At 43.5% G+C, this 22,748-nt stretch overlaps 2 protein-coding genes across 2 annotated transcripts; both read left to right on the top strand.

Annotated features, from left to right (window-relative positions):
• Window positions 1-1,456: 1,456 nt before the first annotated feature.
• Window positions 1,457-21,463, top strand: LOC119396870 (ribosomal oxygenase 2). Its single transcript, XM_037664222.2, has 9 exons — window positions 1,457-1,634; window positions 5,162-5,525; window positions 7,112-7,231; window positions 8,140-8,271; window positions 9,280-9,386; window positions 14,683-14,803; window positions 15,584-15,890; window positions 20,528-20,616; window positions 21,268-21,463. The coding sequence occupies exons 1-9, from the start codon at window positions 1,567-1,569 to the stop codon at window positions 21,442-21,444; spliced, it is 1,485 nt and encodes a 494-aa protein (XP_037520150.1). The 5' UTR covers window positions 1,457-1,566; the 3' UTR covers window positions 21,445-21,463.
• LOC119396871 (arrestin, lateral eye) lies at window positions 1,703-3,310 on the top strand. The gene has a single exon (XM_037664223.2). The coding sequence runs from the start codon at window positions 1,930-1,932 to the stop codon at window positions 3,127-3,129; it is 1,200 nt and encodes a 399-aa protein (XP_037520151.1). The 5' UTR covers window positions 1,703-1,929; the 3' UTR covers window positions 3,130-3,310.
• Window positions 21,464-22,748: the final 1,285 nt, after the last annotated feature.

The following is a 22,748-nucleotide window of genomic DNA, read 5'->3' as shown; positions in this document are numbered from 1 at the left end:
GTATAATACTGAAAATTCCCTAAGATATTGCACTACAACAGCACTTTCTGTTTTATTGTATAGGCTGTCACATAGGGCACTGTCTTGCTGCTTAGTGTCCCTCAAAATGTGCGAAAAAGTGATCACCACAAAGGACAAATGTCATGGCTCCTGGCACTTATTACTTGATTTTTTATGACTGAAATGTCAAAAACCAGTGGTCAAAATAAGAAATTAAGCGTGTGCTCATTTAAAATGAGCTCCATGCAAGCAGAAGCAACAAGTCCTTCTTTCAAGCAATGTTCACAGCCATGTATGTATTTACGACAGCTTTGTTCGTCATTCTGGTTGCAAGTGTTGCTGATGCAGTGCTTTGTGTGGATGCTTATGTGCATTCAGTCATGCAGTTTGCTTTCATTGTGTAGTTTCATCTTTAGTACAGTTGCAATCGTAACTGCTACATGTTGGTGTGTTTTAAAATAAACATGTATTTTTGTACGTATGTGTTGAGTCATTGGGCATAAGTCTAGCATAAAGGGCATTGCCCATGCACTCCATGGCCGAAAGTGAGAAGATACTGTGCATCATGTGCAAACACTCGCTCATAAGATTACTGTTAAATGCAGCAACAAAAAAAATGGGACCACAAGGAGACACTTTCTTGGTCTTGCTTTGTTCAGCACCAACATGGATCTTTTTGGTTTATTTCTGTTTTACCTAAATTTGCCAAGGGTGTGCACAATAGAGAAGCACTGCATGGTTTGCAAGAGAGTACAAAGATGTTTGATTTCGCGTTTTCTTTTGAGCATCTGCTCAAATATTTTCATGCTGGCTGAAGGTATATTGATGCCAGTTTTTTCTGGTACGAATACTGCGCTGATTTTGTTACACCAAAGTGTATTTTAGGTTGTTGTTTGTGGTTATGTGGAGGAAGAGACTCTTATTTCTGCTGCCCTGTTTTGTCAGTGTGCAAGCCTGGAGCGTTGTAGGCTTGTAGCTATAAATTGGAGGGGGGAAAAAAGCGCCCATTGCTCGTGTGAATCAAGTTTACCACTCTTACGTAATCAACTTCTGTTGTAATCTACTTTGGAGAAAGCAATTGGAGAAAAATATATACAGAAGCTAACATCTTGCAGTTTTTTTTCGTCGATGAGCATTTGTGTGGTAGCACTGCTGTAGCATAATTAATGAGAAAAAATTTGCGCATGAAAAAAATGTCCTTCTTTGTTTTTAAACTTGCAGTTTGAAATTGCGCAGTAAGATCCCTAGTTTGAACGTATGGCTTGAGTTCCGGGTCGCACAAACCTTTCTATCTGCGGTAATTCGTGTCGAGCGTGGTCGCTATTCGAGACGTGTGGGCGTGTGAATGTCACAAATTATAATAGTTAATGTAGTTAGGAGTGGCGAGAGCCTGTGGATCTTTGCCCGTGGTGGCTTCGTCGCATACACCGACGGGAGACGGGCGAGAGTCTGGCAACTCGGGCTCGTAGCGTTCGCGCGGTTTGTAGGTGCAGCGCGCACGTGGGTTAGTAGAAGTTTCACGACTCTTTCCGAGAGTGGTTTAGGTTTCCGGAATTCTTCCGAACGATGAGCACAAAGCGCAAGGCGGGCGCCGAAAACCACGGCAAGAGAAAGAAGACTCACACCAACACCAGGTAAGTCGACAGGAGCTGTCGGAAACGAGTTCGACCGCTAGCGAGTCGAGCTCTGTTGCACGTTATTCGGTTTGCTTGACGATGATCCTCGCGGATCAAGAAGCCACATCTCTCGCGGACCTTTTACTCTGCGCGGGCACTACAACCGCGGGGTTTCACCTTAATCTTGTTTGTTGCGCGTCATACGACTGCGGTGTTTTGGCGACCGCATAAATACGCTGCCGCCGCAGTCGCCGGCGCAGTACGCATCACGACAGGCGTGCGAGACGTCTGTCACTGCGTACACACGTTCGCTATGGCGTTTTTCGTATTGTTGTGCCTCGTCGTCGCCGTGAAAGTGTACAAGAAGGTCTCGCCCAACGGTAAGGTCACCGTCTACATTGGCAAGCGGGACTTCGCGCAGCGGGGTGACGCCTGCGATCCCGTTGAAGGCGTCGTCGTGGTTGACAACGACTACCTCAAGGGCCGGAAAGTCTTCGGCCAAGTGATCACCACTTTCCGTTATGGCCGAGAAGAGGACGAGGTGATGGGACTGCACTTTTACCGGCAGTTGTATCTCGCCCACGACCAGATAGTGCCCGAGCGCAACCAGGTTACTCAAGTGTCCGATCTCCAGCAGCGCTTGCTTCGCAAACTGGGTACCAGCGCGTACTCGTTCAGTTTCAACCTCCCGGCGAATGCGCCCATGTCCGTCACGCTCCAGCCTGGCCCCAACGACCGCGGCAAACCGCTCGGTGTGGAGTACGAACTGCGTGTATACGTCGCTGACGACGACCAGCAAAAGCCGCACCGACGCAGCACCGTCAACATGGCCATCCGCAAGGTGCAGTACGCGCCGCTCACGCAGAGCGAGCGCCAGCCCACGACCGTCGTCTGCAAGGGCTTCACGCTCAGCCCCGGAAAAGTGGAACTCGAGGTCGTCCTCGACAAGGAGATCTACTTCCACGACGACAAGATCAACGCGCACGTGTCCGTCTCCAATTACTCCAAGAAGAATGTCCGAAATATCAAGGTCTTGGTGCTGCAGAACACCGAGGTGACGCTCGTGCACGGTCATTACTCGAAGGTGGTGGCATCAGTGGACAGCAGCGAAAACTGCCCGATTCTTCCCGGTGCTGCTTTCTCCAAAGTGTTCCACCTTTTGCCATTGGCATCGGAAAACCGAGACCGGAGAGGCATTGCGTTGGATGGTCTGCTAAAGGAGACCGATGCCTGCCTGGCTTCCTCCACACTGAACCACGAGGACGCGATTGGCATTATCATTTCCTATGTTCTCAGAGTGCAGCTGTACCTGGGACCTATGTCTGGGGACTTGATTGCCGACGTTCCTTTCAAGCTTGCAAAGGCTGAGCCCGAAGAGGTCTATCCGAAACTCCAGGAGAAGAGAATCATGGACCGATCAAAGTTAAAGAAGCAGCTTACCAGGGAAATGAGCACAAATCTTGTGTTTGAGGACTTCCAGTGGCACAGGCAAATCAGTGAAGATGGGGAATAGCTGTGAAACTCTTTATTTCAATAGCTTGCCTTTTGCTGTTTTTGTTCACTGCATTTTTTATGCATCAGTTTCTTCATTTAGTTGCATGTCAACAATTGGAACACTGTGGCACTTATTATTGGTAGTACATGTTTGTATGTATAACTTCATGTTAATAAAGAATAATCTAATTTGCCCGACATTTCTGCTTCTGTTATGCTATTTGGAAGACAGGTTGACACAATGCTATTTGGAAGACAGGTTGACAAGGTTACTGATATGGCTCATTGATATGCTAAAAGTGGGCTCATTGCTGAGATAAAAGAGATGACTGGTAGTAGGAAACGTGCTCCACAAGGTAAGACGACTACCGATTAGGGCTTAGGAGCTATTGTTATGGGGAAGTTAATGAAAAACGCTGGCTTCAACTTTGGCCGGCATTGGTGTGAACACTCAAAGTGAAACTAATCTATTTTCCGCAATGTCTGACCAGAAAGCATCAACGGCTGCTGCAAGGGCATTTATAGATTTTCTCAAGAGTACAGGACTTGACAATAGACTTTAAGAAGACCACTGTGTTACGTGGTTTTTGTACATACGCATCACCTCTTCCTGTTCCCATCATCATCTTCATTACTCTTTTTCCCCCTTCCCCATTTCCCCTGTGCAGAGTAGCAGGCTAGAGTGCTCAAGCACAGGCCGACCTCTCTGCCTTCTAATAAATTCGCTCTATCTATCTGCAGGCAAGTTGAGCCCCTAGATGACTATAATTGGACACATGTACTGGTTTACCGAGAGGACTACACATTTCTGTCTTATACAGTTCAAATCAGGGGCGTAGCCAGAAATTTTTTTCGGGGGAGGGTTCAACCATACTTTGTGTATGTTCGTGCATGCGTGTGTATGTGTGTGTGTATATATCGCAAGCAAAACTGAAAAATTTCGGGGGGGTTCAACCCCCCCCCCCTGGCTACGCCCCTGGTTCAAATGGCCATTTCCTTACATCTCTGTATAAGTGCTAACAAATGCAGGATGAGGATGTGCTAGAACACCTGGAAACTTTCCAGAAAAGTTTTAAAAAAATTCTAGAGTTCTGAAGCTTGGCTCATGATGCGGCGATAGCATAATTTCTACATACCTAAAAACCATATAATGAAAAATATGACGCATATGCTGTGTGTACCTGCCTGGTTGGCCTAGTCGCTAGGGTGTGGGTTTGATTTTTGGCCGTGGCGGCCACATTTTGAAGGGGCTGATCCGCAGAAACACCTGTGTGCTTAGATTTAGCTCCATCTTCGTAGGAACTAGCCCATCCTACTTGTTTATTATGTTTCTTAGATTTAGGTGCACGTGTGAGAACCCCAGCCGATTGAAATTCAATCTGGAGTTCATATTGTTATTTTGGCATGTAAAACCCCAGAATTTAGTGCACTGCATTATGTATAACATCATTATTTAGTGTGCTATGACAAAAATATAAGGAATATAGAACATTTTTCTTCCCGTTACTACTGCTGATATATTTGCAAACACTGTTTTAGGCGAGGTTCATCTCAGTTCAACCACATACTTATACTCAACATTTTTTTCAATTCACCCGTCACAAGTTGTCTTGTTTAATATCACCCACTTAAAGATTCCTTTGAATACGTTTGAGTCCCGATTTGACAAAAGCCAATTTAATGGATATCTTGATTTCACCAGCATGATCAAATTCCCCAAATATTTGCCATCAGGCTGAATGTATTTACAAATACAATCATATGTAAAAAAAGTTGACTTGCTTCAGATTTGAAAAAAAAAAGGAAAAATGGGTAATAGTGCCACATGGAGAGCTATGTGCGCATGGAAAAAAGGAAATTTTGGATGGCGAGGATGTTCTTGTTGAGGTGTTAGAAGATGACGACAACAGTTGCGAATGTAGAGCAGAAATGCTGACCCACCTAAGATTTTTCTCTCGTGATGATGATTAGAGCAGTTCTAGTGTTGTAAACAATGCGTGAACATTATTCATTTTGTCCATTTGGAGTGACCTCTTATTTTTTTCTTTCAGGACCAATAGTGTCGCAAGTGTCCTGAACCATAAATACGAGACACCACTTCAGTTTCTGGAGTTCCTACTTGCACCATTGTCACTTGAGGCTTTCATGACGAAGCACTGGGAGCAAGAGCCCTTTGTTTCACAGAGCCGTCCCAGCCAGGCAGAATTTTGGTCACCACTTTTTGGAAAAGACCATTTTTTTTCTTTGCTCAAAGAGAAACAAATCTACTTTGGGAAGGATGTCGCTGCGTGCAAATACGAAGACGGGAAGAGGACGAACTTTCAGAGGCGTGGACGAGCCACTGAGGCTAAGATGAGAAAGTTGTTTGAAGCCGAAAAAGCCACCTTGCAAATCCACCAGCCACAACGATGGGTGGTAATATACTTCTATCTTTCTAACTTGCATTGGCTGTCATTTTATTTCGTTTATGTCTTACATAAATTCATGAAAGGAAAGTGTTTACAGAAAAGCTTGAGTTCTGGCTTTAGGCTTGAAGATGAAAATGACTGTACATGGAGGAGTTGTAAGTAAATGTAACAATGAAATAGCTTTCATTATATCATGAAATGCCTCTTACTTGCTTATCATAACGATCAACACCAGCTTTTCATTTACTTCTGTGCTAGTTGACAAAGTAATAGCTTCCTTGCAGCTTTTTTGTTGTCAGGACTTCAAACTCCTGCAGATGCCAGACATTGTACACGGAGCAGTAGTTTAAACACTGGTGTTAATGAGCTTGTAAAGATGTTAGCAAGTGAACTTGTACTAACAGAGGATCAATCCGTTCTAGGGCAGCGTACAAACACATAATACACGATGAAGAAAAGAAGGAAAGTTTTCCTCTTTCCTTTCCTGTCCTGTGTTGTCTGCTTGTGTGCTGTCCAAGAATGGATAAGTTGTAATGTGCCCACCTTGCAAGTCCACTAGAGACCCAATGTTCGCTTTCAGGCTACACTCCATTTCAGTGGCTCCTTGCAGCACTGTATAAGCTACAGGCTTCTATAACAAATCAGGATAGCAAGCACATCCTTAAATATATGTATATGTATATATATATATATATATTTCTTTTTCTTCTTTTTTTTATGTCTGCCATGTCTACGAACTCCAGGCAACTATCCTTCGACATTAGGCGAGTTGGCAATTGCCATGTTTCCCAAGGGGCAATGCACTGCTGTCTGTATGGTAACTTTTAAATATAAGATTGTCCCAAAGTTTCCTAATTGTTAAAATGATACATGTAGTGTAACTGAACTTATTCTGTTTCATAAATGCTATTAATTTCTGAGATAAATAGACCACAATCTTTTTTTTTTGCATTACAGTGAACAAATGCCAGTTATATTCAGATAGAAATGCAAAAATTATGTGAATCACATCTTTAATGCACTAAAGACACTTAAGTTACTTAAGTAAGTTTGTGCAAATGTTATTGTGACTTATTGCACATATGTCAGGCAACTTGTCGTGTGTAGGTTCTATATCTTGAGGCATTAGGATTCGCGTTTCCAGGCTTCATAGCTTTGGCTCTGCTGCAAGGAACTACTGAAATTTAGTATACACAAGTGGTACAGGGACTCATTGCTTTGCTTTATTATCTGACAACTACTGACAAGCAGATAAGTGCAACTCCCAAATATATGATGGCATAACTGTGCTTAAGCATTGCTGAAACCCAGCTCATGCTACCTACAAGTACGCTTTGCTTAACTATCATTGACACCTAAAATATTTTGTTTTAGCTTGTGCTAGCTAACGATGAAGTGAGCATTCTTGAGAGTTTAGTAACACCACTTCGATGGCAGATTTCACCTTTCATTTATTTTCTGATATTGTACTAGTTTGTACCATTGATTGTGTTACATTTGTTGTCTTGAATAGTCAGTGCCGTTTACTTTTCCTCCTCTTCACCTCTGGAGTTTCCGAAAGGTTGAACTAAAGTGTGCTGCACCTTTCTACAGGACGGTCTCTGGGAAGTCCTGGAGAAACTGGAATGCTTCTTTGGCTGCCTAGTTGGTTGTAATGTCTACATCACTCCTCCATCTGCTCAAGGTTTGGCTCCTCATTATGATGATGTTGAGGCAAGTTTTAGTTGGCTCTCCCAGAAGAGTCACAGTTACATTCACGCTAATTTCTGAAGAATCTTGTCTGAATAATCTGTAAGAAAACGTTAGATGACTGCTTCCTTGAGGCACACCTACGTTCTGAAACACATGAGACATTGGCCATACTCATCATTGAGCATTCGAGCAAGCAGGTCTAAAGTGTGGATTATGCCCTTTAGATAACATGTACTTGTGAATTTGTTATGTAACATTAAGTGAGCCTGTGCAAAACAGGAAATGTGTGTTCACATCTTATTATACCTTACAAGGTTCTGTGACATAGTTCTTAGTTATAAAATGAATAATAATCTTGTGTTCTGTATTTTAGTTTGATGACTGACTCACATTCAAAAATTTAGCTAAGGTTTCCGATACCTCCAAGAGCCACTGTAAAATTCAGACGTTCTTTTATATTGTATTTTACTTTAAATATGGGGCTGATCAAGGATAAAGGAACTGGGTCATAAATAAAATAGTAGAATAGAAAATAATTGTATGTATTTTTTTCTGGTTATTTCTAATCTGAGTGGCATCTTTGGACCTTCCTAGTAGTGTTGTTTGACAACTGAAAAATATTACAACTATTGGTTCATGAGAAGGAAATTTATGCGAAAAATATAGAAGAAAAAAAAACATGCCCTTTAAAGTCATCTTGTTTTTCAGGGAGGAAAAGGGTGTAAGAGAAATAACTTTTATTTCACTAGTGAAAAATAACACAAGCTGGCTTCTGTCTTCCTGCCCATGCCTGGGAGATATTGAAAACGAGGCTTTAGTTCACTTTGAAAATTTTAATGTTCATTAAAACTTATTGTTACCTGCCTATTATTTTAGCATATATATGTATACATATGTGTATATACTTTCTCTGTTGAAATTCTTTGTAGGTGTTTATTGTCCAATTGGAAGGTGAAAAATGCTGGAAGCTTTACAAGCCACCTTTAGAGTTGCCTCGCACCTACAGCAAGGATTTCAAGGCTGATGAAATCGGCCAGCCAACTCATGAGTTTACACTCAAGGTTAGTAGGCAACTGGCTTCTTTATTATTTCCTTTCTTTTTCTCCTGCCACTCCAGCTCACGCATAAGTTCGCCATGTGCACTTGCATGATAACCATTTGATTAATATTCTGGCCGTTTTTTTATGTAAGCCTGGTAATGCTGCGTAATTGATCCACACAAACAGTATTAGCGTTCAAAGGTTGGCTTGTGCAAATATCAGTTTTAGGTGCGAAACGAATTCGAAGCAAATAGTATTTAATATCGAATAATTTTGAAGCGAATAGTTAGAATTGTGAAATTTGCATAATACCTTGATATGAGCTCCCAATTTAAAAATTTTTTTAAAATGTTGGTTCTTTGCTTGCCAAAAAAGGTACTAATCAATCTATGAAGTCGTCAAGTATCATTATTCAGATAAATAACTGTAACTTTAATGCAGCTTATATGCAGCAAAATACAGTACATTTTACAGGTTACCATTGTTTGCACATGTAGCCCACCTTTAAAAGCACACAACACACACAAACAAATAAATTGTTTGTGTGTGTTATTTTACCCTTATAACCAGCCTCAAAAGTGGTTTCACGGCAGCGTGGGGCTGCTATGTTGTGAAACCACCTTTCCAGGGGACGTTCACGTGCCGCGAAGCCACACTCCAAGGTTAAATGTATGTATCACCTGCACCTAAATAAATTATTTTTTAACTTTAAAAGCATGTTATGCGGGCTTATATGCACTAAGTGTAGCAAATATTAAAATGTAACATATTTTACAGCCTGTAACTTGCGCCCTATTACTGTTCAAATCCTGCCACTATTCAAATTTGCTTCCACTTCAAACCAAAAATTCGACAATTATTCAACAAAATCACTATTTGCTTTGAATTCTCTTTGAACCTTAAATTTACTGTTCGCCTATACCCACTCTTTTTCTAAAATGATCTTTGGACAAGCTGGGTATCGGCACTTTCTTCACCTAATGTACAGCTGTTGCAGTAGTTGTACCTACAACCTTATCCTTTTCAAAGCCGGGAGACTTGCTGTACATGCCACGTGGGACCATCCACCAGGCTTTGACACCAGAGTCTTCAGGCACTCACTCCACACATGTCACCATAAGCACTTACCAGAACCAGTGAGTACTTCCAGCTTCGCTTATTTCATAGAGACAACTGCACAATCGGTCCAAGTCAGTCTTGTCTGCTGTCGTTGCGTGATTTAACACATATACCTAAATTCTGGTGCACAATGATCTACCAATGCCTTCATTAGCTTTCCGGCACACTTAGTGGCATATATAGCAGTCCATGGCTTACTGCTGCGTTCATAATGTCTGTTCCTGAGTAACTCCAGAACCTTGATTTACCGTCTTATTTGTTGTGAAGTGTAAATTTCTTTCATTCAAGGTATGCTCCAGAGTCTGCAGAGTCTGCTGCATGGCATCCTGTTTGTTTTTTCAGGTCACTTTTACTGCTATTATATGTACACATTTATAATATGGCTAAATACTGAAAAAGGCAAAAAAAAAAAAAATTAGGCCAGAAGCAGGTAATAGCCTCTTTTCTGAAGCTGGGCTGCCTTGCCAAAAGAATGAGACAAAAATCACAGTTTTTGAAAGCATGTTATAACTGCACTTTCTTTCCTTCCAGGAAGGTTCACTTTGCATGCGTTTGTGAATGCAAATCATGTTAGCTTTCACAGTTCGATGCTGTATCCAGTCATTGCACCAATGCCATGAGCAGCATAGACTTCTAAACAGGGATGCAACAGCTGCGCCAATTGCGCCAATTTGATACAATTCCTTATTTTTGCGCCAAGCTGAGCCAAAACCATGAAATTGGTTAAAATTGCGCCACGGTGCGCCGAAATGCCCGACCAGCTTAAAATTTTCTCAGTTGCGCAAAATTGAGCAAGAAATGGAGGCCGCGTTGGTCATCTGCAGTGTGGGCATCGTCATCCAATACAGACGCACAGACCCTAACCCTTCGCGAAAGAAAAGAAAAGTCAGTTTCACCGCAAGGACGAAGCAATGAATGCGATAGCAACAAATTGTAATGTTATACGAAGTGAGGCTGGCAGCAAACTCTTGCTGTGTCCGATCTCGCGTAACTCTACAAAACGTTGGTGTAAGAGAATACGGCCGCTCCAGGGAAAGACGCTCTTTCTGCACAGTGTCTTCTCATTGAGAGCGCAGCACGTAGCAGTATATACGAGCCGCCCGCTGATGGCTGCCGAAATAGCGTGCGCGCCAGCGATCGCGACCGCGGCCTTAGAATCAATCAAAGTTCAAAGTTGCTACTCGAGCGACAGCCCCCCCCCCCTGCCCCTCTCTCGCTTCTTTTCATGCTCGTTGAAGACGGGCGGGGCGTTTCTTCTATGCTTTGATAGCAGGCTTTCCGAGTGGAGTGGTGTTATCGCATACGCCCTCCGAGCGATGGAGATGGGCTGGCTCGTTTGATATCTGCTTCAGCCGCGTTCGTCACCCGCATTCGCGCGCTTTCACCCGCGGTAGAACATACTATGCACAGGGATATGTTTTCAGTTTGGACTTATTAGGGTAGATGACAGCAAAAGTTCGTCGAGAGTGTCCATATAGTTGCAATCGCAATAGAAAAGGACAGTACCTCTCAAATTTCCTGATGCTTATTTTATTGCATGAAGAACGCTTTTTTACGCCACTTTTGCCACAGTACACTGGTGCCCTGCGAAAAAGCATACTGAGATTTAGAAAGGGCTATTAACTCTTTCGTTACCGCATGAAAATGGCTATTTTTTATAGGTCTGAGGAAGAAATTTATTGCTAGTATAAATAATGCTCTAGGTAACATTGCAGCACACCAAATTGTGCATAATGAATTGCTCTTTATGGATAACACAAGTTTCAAAACAAAAAAGATGTTACAAAACTTATAAAAAATCCAAAATCTACCACTTTTGCAGGAACTTGAGAAAAACAGTACAAACAAAATTCAAAATATACATTTTGAAGGGAGATGATCTAGAAATATTCTAAAAGAAAAATAAACAATCTGCATAAAGCCATTTTTCACACAGGTCAAAAATACTGCAGACCGAAAACTGCTTCACCGCTTGTGCCATGCGGTGAAGCAGTTTCTGGTTTTCGTGAAGCACAGGTGGACACCACAGGTTTCACAAAGAACATTCGTTTTTTTTTTTTCAACTTTGCGTTCCTCATAGCACTTGCGGCAGTTCTTCCTTTTCGGCATCTTTTTGGGGTGGCGCTGCACTTTCTTTGGCATACGTCGGCATACGTCGGCATCTTTTTCGGCATACGTCGGAAGGCCCAAGATATGCATCCAAGCATATTTGTTGGTATTTTCGCAGATGGTCCTGATTACCTCTGCTGTGAAAAACAGGGGAAAAAAATTGCGCGCCGTCGTGATACGTTTTGCGCTGGTCCGGTGTGCCGGGCCGAGATGCGCGCCGGGCGGCCTTCTTGGTGAAAATTGAAGATTTCTGGCTGCCGGCGGCAGCACATCCTGTCCAAGCGCTGTGTGTATCCTGCAGTTAACCAGGACGTCTCAAAGGTCGTGCACCGAGATCGGCATATAAGCGCTTCCGACGGACGAGACCGCTCAAGGCCGAAAACGAAACTTATCGGTACACAGCTGAGGATGGCCCGGGCTGGCTCGAAACATCGTCGCTGTCAGCGCTTGAAGATGAGCTGGTGTCGTCTTCGGACTCGTAGCTCGACTCAGCTTCACTAAATTCGTGAGCGGGTTGAGCACGCTTTCGAGCGCAACGTTTTTCCTGCGACGCAGCCCCGCGGGTTGACGAAGCCATGGGAGCGGCCGAGAGATTGCCGCGCGCGCCGACGCTAACGCCCGATGCGCCCCTCTCGTGTAGATAAAGAGAAACGAAACCAAAACTGCTGCAAACTGGCTAAAAAGGCCAGATCAAGAAGTTAGAGACGCGACGGACCTTCAGAAACGAGCTGTATTTGAATAATATTGCGCAAACTCGGAAGCAAAACTCGCTAGTGAGTAGCAGGTGTCGTTTTCATGTAATTATCACAGCCAAAATTTATTACCTCGCAAAACTGACGGCACAATTTTATGATTGACTTCTTAGGAATCGTTTGATACCAAAATGTTGATAATAACTGAGCACAAACATGAGCAGCGAATTTTTTTCCGGAGTGTGGCAGCCACGCCCCCTTTTCCAGTAACACATGCGCATTCGTTCGCGAAAAACTCCGTCAAAAATCGCAACGTCGTCAGAGCGGGAAAATTTAAACGGATTGTAGAAGAGCAGTTCCAGAACTAAACGCGAGATGCTGTAGTATGCACGGGAAAAATTTTTAACGCGTCGAAATCGGCAGCTTTTTTCGTCGATCACCGGTGATCGATTTGAATAGGCGTGGTAACGAAAGAGTTAATACTAGCTGTCAGGGACACAGCACATTTTGTTCCTTAATTACTCATTCGTGCACGCGCCGTGTAATTACGAGTACTAATATGATCGGTGACGTCTTGGCAATCATTCGGAGCTGCTGTGTATGGCGTTTCTGCGGCCTTGAGAAACAATAGACAAAAGCGTATGCCAGTTTTCTTTTTTTCGCTAGCCCCACTTGCTCCTGCTCTACGAACCTCCCAAATTTCCAGGTTGCCAGGTTCGCAGGTCCACGTTAGCATTTCCAGTGCCTGTCGAATTATTTGACAGGTCCTGCGAATGCTAATGTGGACTTAGTCATTGTTCGCACTGTGGGGTGGCTCAACACACTTCTTTTATTGAAATAGCAATGTTAACGTGCACTGTGCACGAATTAGCTGGTGTTGAATGGTTTTTACATATTTTTGTTTTCTTTTCTAAAAATAAGCCTTTTTTGTTATACTGCTCCAAATTTGGGATATCGGGATAAAAAATTCAGGTTTTTTTTTTTTTTTTGTAACCTGCTCCAAATTTAGATTTTTGTGCTCCAAAAGCAGCATTTTGCTGCTCCAAAAATTGCTCCAAATCCTATTTCGGCTGTTGCATCCCTGTCTAAATAATTGCTGAAGCTAGAGTTGTTAGAATGGCTGATTAGGCAAGTTAGCTGCTTTGATTTCCTCACACCTGTGCTAGTGTGGGGGCCAGAGCACAGCATTGTGTATGAGGCCGCGCACGTTGTTGAGATATACAGTGCAGAAATTATACTGAACATAACCACCGAAACAATTGGGTAGCCATTGCATGCAATATTAAGAAAAAATGTTTAAAAATAAGGAAACCCAGTAATATTCTCGGTTATCCTAAGATGAATCACCTGCAATGAACATTGTGCTGATCACTTGTCGTTCCTGCTCCCATTGAGAATGTATACTTAATTGATTAAACTACGACAAGATTAACACATCAGCACTAGCGTGTCTAGTGAGCGGCTGTTTTCGTTGTCTGGAGGAATGATGACATGCACAATGGTGTCGCTGCTTCCCAAACTTACCAAGCAGCTATCCATCCCTCATGACAACATTAAGTATCTGCAGATGTGGTACTGTTAGTCAAGCAGTAGTGTTGTACAATGCATAAATTTCCTGTACATTATTTTCTGTGCTACAAACTTACTTTTCATGCCTGGTTGGTAAAAAAAATATTATGTTTTTTTGCGAAAGTCTGTAGTTTGGTCTATTCGTATTCGAAAATATTCCCGAAATAATTTATTCAAATCACACTTGGTTTTCATTGCTCAAGTTTGCTTTGAAGTTGAAAATGTGATATTCACACACCCCTGATATATAGGCTTTCAGGGTAGCTAGCTCATTGTAATCACCTTGCACTGAGCATTAGTACTGTATTGTAAACATAGCGTTCATGAACTTGCATGCAGCTAGCACCGAACGACTCTTAAGACTAAATTACAATTTCACGTCTTTTAGGCTAGGTGTATTTTTCTACCTACCTTTCTGAAAAGATGTGCTACCTATCCTCTTCCTTTTTCGTTGTGTGGGTGTGCCATTGTTCACATATATCTACTTATTTTGCAACAGCCATTTGGCGCATAAACAAGTAAAAGAAAAGCAAGCTGATAAATAATTAGAATACCTGCACGTCAGGTTGTTAAAGGGACGCCAAAGAGCCGCCCTGGTGAAGTGTTCTTGTGATTTAAAGAAAAACATTCTTGTCTCTTCTAGCTTACTAAAGCTATGCCCTTAGCACTATAGTGCTGAAATACCCAAAAGTAACATTTTTGTGTACTTCGGAAATTTAGTTTACCAGTACAGCTTATTTTAACATTTATAATCGGCATCTTTTTATGCTGACATTGTCTCACTGTGCATTGATGTGTGTAGTTCCTCTTATCTCTTCATGTCAAATGCTTTCCTGTTCTTGTTACTTTATGCCTAGCTCCTGCTCCTAAGCCTGAGCAACTAGCACCAAATTGCAGTTCCTTCTTTGTATTCTAAGAGATTTCATTTTCTGTTTTTATACAGCACGATAGGCGACTGTCTTAAGAGTCTAGCACCAGATCTAATCGATGCTGCTCAGGACTCCTGCCTGCAACTGAGAAAAGGTCTTCCCATGCAGTTTCTTCCACATTTGAGGCTAACCAAGGTAATAAACCAGCTGCATTCCTATCCATTGTTTTCACCCTCCCATTCTTAAAAACAGAGCAATTCACGCTGTTCAGCATGTGTCTTAATACTACCTGTTGGAACATTAATAAAAAGTCAGCCTTGTCAAAAAAAAAAAAAAAAAACTTCTTGGAATGATGTTCCCAGGTCAGTTTGAGTAAATAGTCCTCTCTTGCGTTTTGTCTAACATGCTTAAACCTAATTATGACCCCAGCATGAACTTTGTTGAAATTCTGTTCACATTGCCGTTATTTTTTTTTAGTAAAAAAATAAAAGCGATAGCTTGCATGGCAACAGATGAGGATGACATGCATTTCAATTTTTTATTGAGAGGATAGCAGTGGTCATGGCAAGAAGCTGTTGCTGTCACAGTGAATGAGTTCAGCCAGATCTGAATGTGTTGCCTAAGTCAGTTTTTTATTGAAAATTTGAGTGAGTTGTTGCAGTGGGGTGGTGTTGTTACCACAATATTTTTAACCCTTTGCGGTCTGTTGTCGGCCCCTGCCCGACAATGCAGTACGGTCACAGTGGTCTGTGGTCGGGCACTGCTGGAGAAGTTCCTTCATGGTTGATAAAGGTACACGTTTTTTTTCTCTACATTATGCACCATTTGTAAAAGAGTAAGTATACTTCTTTTACTTGAGGTTTGAGTCTTTTAGTTTCAAACCAGAGTAGACGGAAGGTGGGAAAATGTTTTGGACCCCAAAGGGTTGAGTCAGGGTGATAATACAACTTGTCCGTTCTACACTTCTCTATTAAGGCTGACCTGGAGGCTGCCCTTGAGGCCGTGTTGAAACACGTAAAAAGCACCGACGATCCGATGCCCATCGCTGAAGAACTTGTCCACGACTTCATGCGTACACGGCTGCCTCCTTTTGGTGTGGACCGCCAAGCCATCTCGGAGGCGACACCAGATGGAGAGGCACCGGGCCTGAATGATCGCGTCAGGTTTCGGTACCCAAGCCATGTGACGTACACAGTGGAAGGTGACATGAGCGAAGATGATGATGATGCTGCCAGTGAGTCTTCATACTCACTTGCTGAACAACCACTACAGCAGAATCATGGTAAGTCTGGGGATATGAGTGCTTTTATTGCGATAGCAATTATATGGACACTCGGCAAATTTTTGCCGTTGCCGTCATGTCCCGGATATGTATATGTATGTATATATAAATAAAAGACACAAATAAAATTAATTCAGAAGAAAAAAGAATTCCGAGACGCTCGACCGGGGTTTCGAACCGGCGACCCCTCGCTCCGCAGCTCGCTGCCTTAGACAGTTACGCTACGCCTCATTCGTTCTCTAGGATACTAACAGCAGAATACAAATACACGCTGCGGTGGGTAAAACGCACGGGACGCCACACATGGTGAAATTAAAATTGTGTGAGACGCGGGCTATGCTGCATCGTTGCCCGCGCTGTGTTCACGTCGTATCGCTGACAACCAATGCTAGTTTTCCATTTTGGGGTTTTAGCGCCACGCAAGTCATGGCCAATCGGCCAGAGAAAAAGAAAAGCACCCCGTGGCTCGTGGTGGCACGAGCTAGTGGGAACGCTTTGGCTCTTGTAGACTTATGCCACAGGAGGGAAGAAACGAGACGGCTGAACCAGAATCACGGTGTATATGTTACACAGCGACCAGAATCCTGAGGCTAAAGTTACAGTGCAAACGCACAAGACACCCACGAAGAAAAACTTACAACACAAGCGCTGACTAACTGCTTTATTCTTTCATACACCAATGCATACATCAGCCCAAGGCAAACTTACTGCACATGTGCACACAACAATAGCTTTAAACCAAAACGTGTAACAAGGGTGATAGTGTATTCGATATGCGAAGACGAAATCATGTTCAAATGGGTGCAGGGACACAGAAGTAAAGAAGTAAGACGGACAAAGAAGTGTGTTCGCACTGTACAGTAGACTCCCGTTAAGACGAACTCTAAGGGACCGCGGTCATCTGTTCGTCTTATCAGGAGTTCGGCTTATCAGAAGTGCCCCCAAAAAGAGAGATGCTAACTGGCCAAGTGCATCCAAATATGTTACTTGAAAACACTGAATGGAGTAGACTTAAAATGGGGGCAAAAAGACAAGAAAAAGTATTTATTTGGCTCATATAGATAAAAACTATGCCTTCAACCAGAGTGTTTACACGAATCTTACGAGCACCCGATTTCACGTGTTCAAAAATAAAAATGCTCGTGAAGATATTTGCTACATTTTAATGATAAAACTGTAACACGCTCCTATGTTGACGATTAGAAAAAAAATAATAGACAAGCACAATTTTCCTTCAAAGAATGTAAAATTTATTGTCCTGGCAGTTCGTTTTCTTCTGTGAGCCTGTTTTGCTGGCTCTAAGGTCACTTCTGGATACGCCTCGGTCGCATGCTGTTGCCTTGACAAAGTCATTATACGCTGAGTTGCTTAAGAAAGTCTACAAGGTTTTCTTCGATTTTCGAATATTTCCAATTTTTCAGCACGTAGTAACTTTTCCTGGTCGACATGCAGCTGAAGACATCCCACCGACTCACGGTCACAAGCCTCCCCACGAAAAAGACACAACGCAAATATATTCACTGTGCAAAATAGCTTTCCTTTGTCGTGCGCTTCCATAATCAAAATGGCTCATCACAATTTGCACTTCACTGGGAACAGATACAACACAGGTTGACCACAGAATACATGTGCTCGGCCGCCATTGTGTGATGGTGATGACAATGCACCTGACCAATCTGACGGACGATCATGGTTTCGGTTTCGTACTCGATTGTAATGCACAGCCCATTTTTGTTCCTGTTGTCCCTTTCTTTTTTTTTCCCACTCCCCTTGCATTTGCCTTTCTGACCACAGTGGAGGGGCCCCAAGCTCTTGTGTTCTTCTGTTCTCCATTGTACTCCATCTGGGAAACCGAAGAACGGGGGGCGAATACAAAAGGACGCAATGGCTTTGGGGGTCCAAGTTGTATATCCCCCACTTTTTTTGTTGCTTTCTTTGCTGATGAAGCCCACACCTCCCTCACCCACAGGCAGGGGTTGAGAGGGGATACCGGCTTTATCCGCTGACCGGTCTTCGTTTATCTCGCGCCCTCCGCGTCACGATTTGCTTCGTGTCTTTGCTCCAGGAAGTGCCTTTTTTTAATCTTTTTTGCTTTTTCTCGATCGCCTGAATGCCCCACCAAGACTGCAGTGTTCGTTTCGCAGAATCGCTAGCGTTGTTGATCACCGCGAAAGAGTACAGTTGGGCGGTTCGTCTTAAGCGAATTTTTTTGCATTGGTTCTATGGGAAACCAAACAAATGGTCCCGTGTTGTTCGGTATAAGCGAGAATTCGTCTTAACCGAGTTCGTCTTAACGGGAGTTCACTGTAATTTTAGCCTCAGGAACATGTACCAACTACAGTCGAAAACGGATATATCGAACCCACATATATCGAATTTTCGGCTATATTGAACTCGTAAATTATCCCCTTGAAAATCCTCTGTAAAAGTATACAAGTTCGCACGTTTATATCGAGCGGTATTTTTACCCGCCATCGGATATATCAAACACCGCGCGAACTGGAAGGCGTGCTTCGGCACTCGCTGCGCCCCACGACCTTCGCGGCACCGCGCCTCCGCCGACACCCGATACGCTCGAAAAACGTGAGGGCGAGAGGGCTCAGACTGTACTCCTGTTGGGCACATTCTCCAACTTGCGGAACGTTTTCTTTTCTTTTTTTTCTCTCTCTCTCTTTCTCATACTTTCTCCGCGTTACCATCGGCTCGGAGAGCAGGAACGAATTAGCCGGCGGCCTCCTCCTTTTGCCTTTTCTTTTCTTTTTTTAGAGCAGGAACGAAGGAGCCGGCGGCTTCTTTGTTTCGCCTTTTCTTTATTTTTTTGTTGCTGTTTTGTGAGTTTTGATCAGTCAACCACAGCCCGCGCCTTTATTTGCTCAGCCAACCACATCTCGTGCCTTTCGTACATCGCTGCTGCCCTCGCAGGTAGCCCGGGTAGCGATCGCCGCCATCGCGACTGATCGCGAGCGCTTTGTTGACGGAGTCCAGTTCCATGAGTTGTCACATACCACCGCATTCCTCTTTTGCGTGCGTGCTGTGCAAAGGCGCTGCGGACTGCTTGAAGTTTCGACTTCTCGTGTAGCAATGGCCAGCATCAAGAAGCGCAAGAACCTTGACTTTGCGACGAAGTTGAAAGCTATACAGCGTGTTGAGGTGGGCGAAAAAGGTTCGGCGGTGGCGGACGACATCGGGATACCACGGAGCACACTGAGCACCTTGTTGAAGAACAAGGCAGACATCAAGGCAAAGGTGGCAGAGCAGCGAACGTCAGGAGCCTGTTGTGTGCGCGCTCCTGCGACGACGAGCGCATAGATGACTCGTTTCGCGAGTTGTCGTCTCTCTTCCCGGCTGCCGTACCACCCGAAGTGTCTGCGGACGATTTTGTGGAAGCGGACTGCAATGTTCACGCTGTTGCGAGCCTTGCTGACGAGGACATAGTAGCTGCGGTCGCAGGGACCCAGGATGCCCAGGCCGACAGGTCAAGTGGCGACGAAGATCGTCCGGAGGAGGCAGCGGCTACACGCACGTACTCCACCACTGAAGTGGCGGCAGCGTTCGGCTTGATTCGCCGTTGTTGCAGCGACATGGAGGGAACCGGGTTGTCGCACCTGGACAGCTAAGATAAGCTATTTTTTTTTCACGCAAGTAAAACATTCTGTTGCATCGTGTGTGCGGAATTAGTCGTCATTCTTTAATGCGCCGATTGTAGGTGATCATCCGCCACTGGTAAGGTCCCGGGACCTGTATTTTTTTATATCGAATTTTTCATATATCGAACTAATTCACAATCCCCTTCGAGTTCGATATATCCGTGTTCGACTGTAGAGCCAAATGAAGTTTTATCTTAGTGACCAGAATCGACGCCCGCAGGGAACGCGAGCCGTGGCTTTACGTTCCACTGCCAAGCGCCGTTTTTATTTTCTTCTCTTGAGGTAGCGCGCTCTGCGGTTTTGTTTGACACCCAAAGGAAGGCACTGCAGGTTCCTGGGACAGCGCGAGCACAAGAGTTAGGGAGTGGCTTGCGTCCTGCATATGCGTCCTGGCGGCTCGCAAATTTTTCGGCTCCCCAATTCTAAAACTGTCTAGTGTTTCGCCAGAGTTGGGATGTGTGCCTTTGGCTTGTACTTTGACATCTTGGCCGTGGTCGACCGTGCTCACGCGATTACCTCTTGAGGGGGAGTTTTGTACGTTTTGTGCTTTCACCACAAAGTTTGCGTTGAAGCTACAGACCACACAAAGGTCACTTTGCTCGCTGCAGCGGCCACGTTTGCGAAAGGAGTGATCTGCTAGGTAGAAGAGCCAAAGTAGGGGTTAGTTGAAGTAACAAGTGTGACAGTTCGCACTTCTCCTATGTATACCTGTGCCTTCTTTTCATGCTTCCTTCTTTGTGTTCGAGCAGCATGCTGCAAGTGTCGAGCTGTGACAGTTGTTAGTTCGCACTTTCCTTGTGTGTTTTTTTTTTCTTGCGTCTTTTGTGCTTTAGCAGTGCGCAGCAAGCTTCTAGCTGCTTGTCATTCTTCCTGTAACATTCCAATTTCTTGCTATTGCATTCTTTGCTTCACGCTTGAGGCGAAACTGTGACTTTTTTTACCTTTTCTCTTTGCTTACCTGCATTTAAGTTTTGTTGTTCTATCCAACAGGCAAGAAAATGGTTCTTCTTGTTACATCAGTGTTTAACAACAGGGAAAAGCACATGGTTTCTGCTGGTGAAGAAAATGAAGAGGAGGAGGTAAGAGGGGTTTGCTGTATTGAAAGGGCTGTTTTAAACATTCTTATAGACCCAAGGGAATGTGCATGTGGCATGACAAATATTCAAGAGCCATCTGTGGATACAGGCAGCTGTGTTTGCATCATTGTCCTTTTTCAAAGGTGTGATGCTTTTCAAGTTTCTATTCGAAAATGTTTCCCTCTAAGTTTGGGAAGTTACTGCAGAAGCAAGAACCTTGCATACTCTTGAGCCCTGAGACATGATAGGTACCAAATGTTAAGATGACTGTTGTCATCACATTAGGTAACATACTTGCATTACACTGATGCCTGTGTTGTGTTCTCTATTTCTTCCGTCTTAATGTGTCACCTGTGCCATGCAAAATAAAGTATTTCGAACTCTTGTGACAAATTTGCTGTGGCTTTCTTCCACAACCTATTTTGTCAAACCAAACGAAGCCCTGTTTTGAACCTGCAAATGGTGTCAGCAGCAGGGCAGCATTTGGACTGTTATGAATTCACCACTTGTTCCACGATAGCAAGTAAAACAAAACAAAAATGAATAAACTGGCTAGTCTGCCTTGCACTATAAAAAGCTGTGATAGTAAATGTACTGCCTTAATTAGTGCTGAGATGTGTGTTCTGTTGGTGTAATAATTGAATCTTTATGCAGGACCTCGAGATAGCCAAGTTTCCTCTTCACTTTCTCGACGCTATTAAAAGATTGTGTGGCAGCAATGATTTTATACATTGTAAGGACGTCAGCTTGCCATGTGATGAAGACAAGCTTCTGCTGCTCACAACATTGTGGTCTCTACATTTGCTGGATGTTGAGGCATTAGCAACATAGAATAATAAACATATTAGTATGTCATAAATTGTGCATGTCCGTTATCAACCTCACATGCATTAAAAATTTTACTTATGAGTCACCAACATCATGCAGTCCAGTGCTACTTCAAAAAATTAGCCGCATTTTTGCTTGTACTATGAATTGGTTTACTGGGAAATATAACTTGTGCTAAATGAAACCTGAAACAAGCCAGCAGACGCCTCATTCCCTGCTTTTTGTGGGTCTCGAGTGCACACATATATTGCACACAGTAGTGCAACAACACAAAAAATGTATTCAGTATTTCTTCTTTTATATAAGTGCACCAGCTAACCGAAATACATTCAGTGAATGGTTTTTCGACAAATACAAAATTCATGGCTATTGCCCACGAATAGAAGTGTGTTCGAGTGATTGTGTCTACCTGTCCTAGTGCTGCGCTATAAAGCTAGTGGAAGGGTAAGCCCTTTTTCATTGTAGTCTTGCGAAGCATCTCATTGATTGCAAAAAACTTGGGAAGTTAAGGACTGCGGTGATCACGATCCAATGAAAAATGAAAGGTGCAACATTAAAAGGCCCCTCACCAGGCCCCATTGCTAATTCTGATAGACGTTGGAAGTTTGAATGCTTCTCTTTACCTGTACGGGGTTATGCCGAAATGATTTTTTGAACTGATTCATCATTCGACAAGTCAGAAGAAATTAAGCTGTACTTTTTTCTATGCCTCTAGAAAATGAGCTTCACTGCCAAAGCAAACGCTAACTTCCTTTGCCACATCAAGCGTTCGCAAGCGTGTCTAGCATTTGGAATACATCATGTTCACGTGACAAGCCGTGCGTTCCTCCCCCCCTCTTTTTTTTTCTTTTTCTGTTTCGATTTATGGCATGTACATTGCGTGCTCTGCATGGGATGAAGAACAAATTCACAGGCCACGGTCAGTTATGCTCTGAGGAACGCCTGTTACATAGACATCCAAGCGCACCTTCCTCGAGATGGAGGGTGCAGCCTTCTGTTTTAATGGTATGTGTTGCTGGGCAAGTTGGTGTTTGCAAACTGACATATCATAGTGCTGAAGCACACCTACAAGGGAGATACACAGAGAAGACAGGACAGGCACTAACTCACTTTATTCAGAGAACAGAAAGGTGCAGCGTATATACTATTCCCAATGTGCAGACGCATGAGTGGCATTGCACAGGCCACAAGGGGCATATCAGATCAATGATTTTATGCACTGCATTCTCAGAATAAGATTTTGAGTTAGCACTTGCCCTGTCTGTGTTTCTCCTTTAAGGGTGCGCTTCAGCGCTTCTGTTTTACAT

Source organism: Rhipicephalus sanguineus, chromosome 6, assembly GCF_013339695.2.
Source record: "Rhipicephalus sanguineus isolate Rsan-2018 chromosome 6, BIME_Rsan_1.4, whole genome shotgun sequence".
Classification (NCBI taxonomy): Eukaryota; Metazoa; Arthropoda; class Arachnida; order Ixodida; family Ixodidae; genus Rhipicephalus; species Rhipicephalus sanguineus.
Note: the sequence above shows the minus strand (reverse complement) of the source record. Positions and strands in the feature narration are given on the sequence as shown.

What these genes read in the sequence shown, in the direction of transcription:
- LOC119396870 (XM_037664222.2), top strand. Translation starts at nt 1,567, where the DNA reads ATGAGCACAAAGCGCAAGGCGGGCGCCGAAAACCACGGCAAGAGAAAG. An exon ending in AAGACTCACACCAACACCAG is followed by an intron (nt 1,635 to 5,161) that starts GTAAGTCGACAG and finishes TTTTTCTTTCAG; the next exon opens with GACCAATAGTGTCGCAAGTG. An exon ending in ACCACTACAGCAGAATCATG is followed by an intron (nt 15,891 to 20,527) that starts GTAAGTCTGGGG and finishes TCTATCCAACAG; the next exon opens with GCAAGAAAATGGTTCTTCTT.
- LOC119396871 (XM_037664223.2), top strand. Translation starts at nt 1,930, where the DNA reads ATGGCGTTTTTCGTATTGTTGTGCCTCGTCGTCGCCGTGAAAGTGTAC.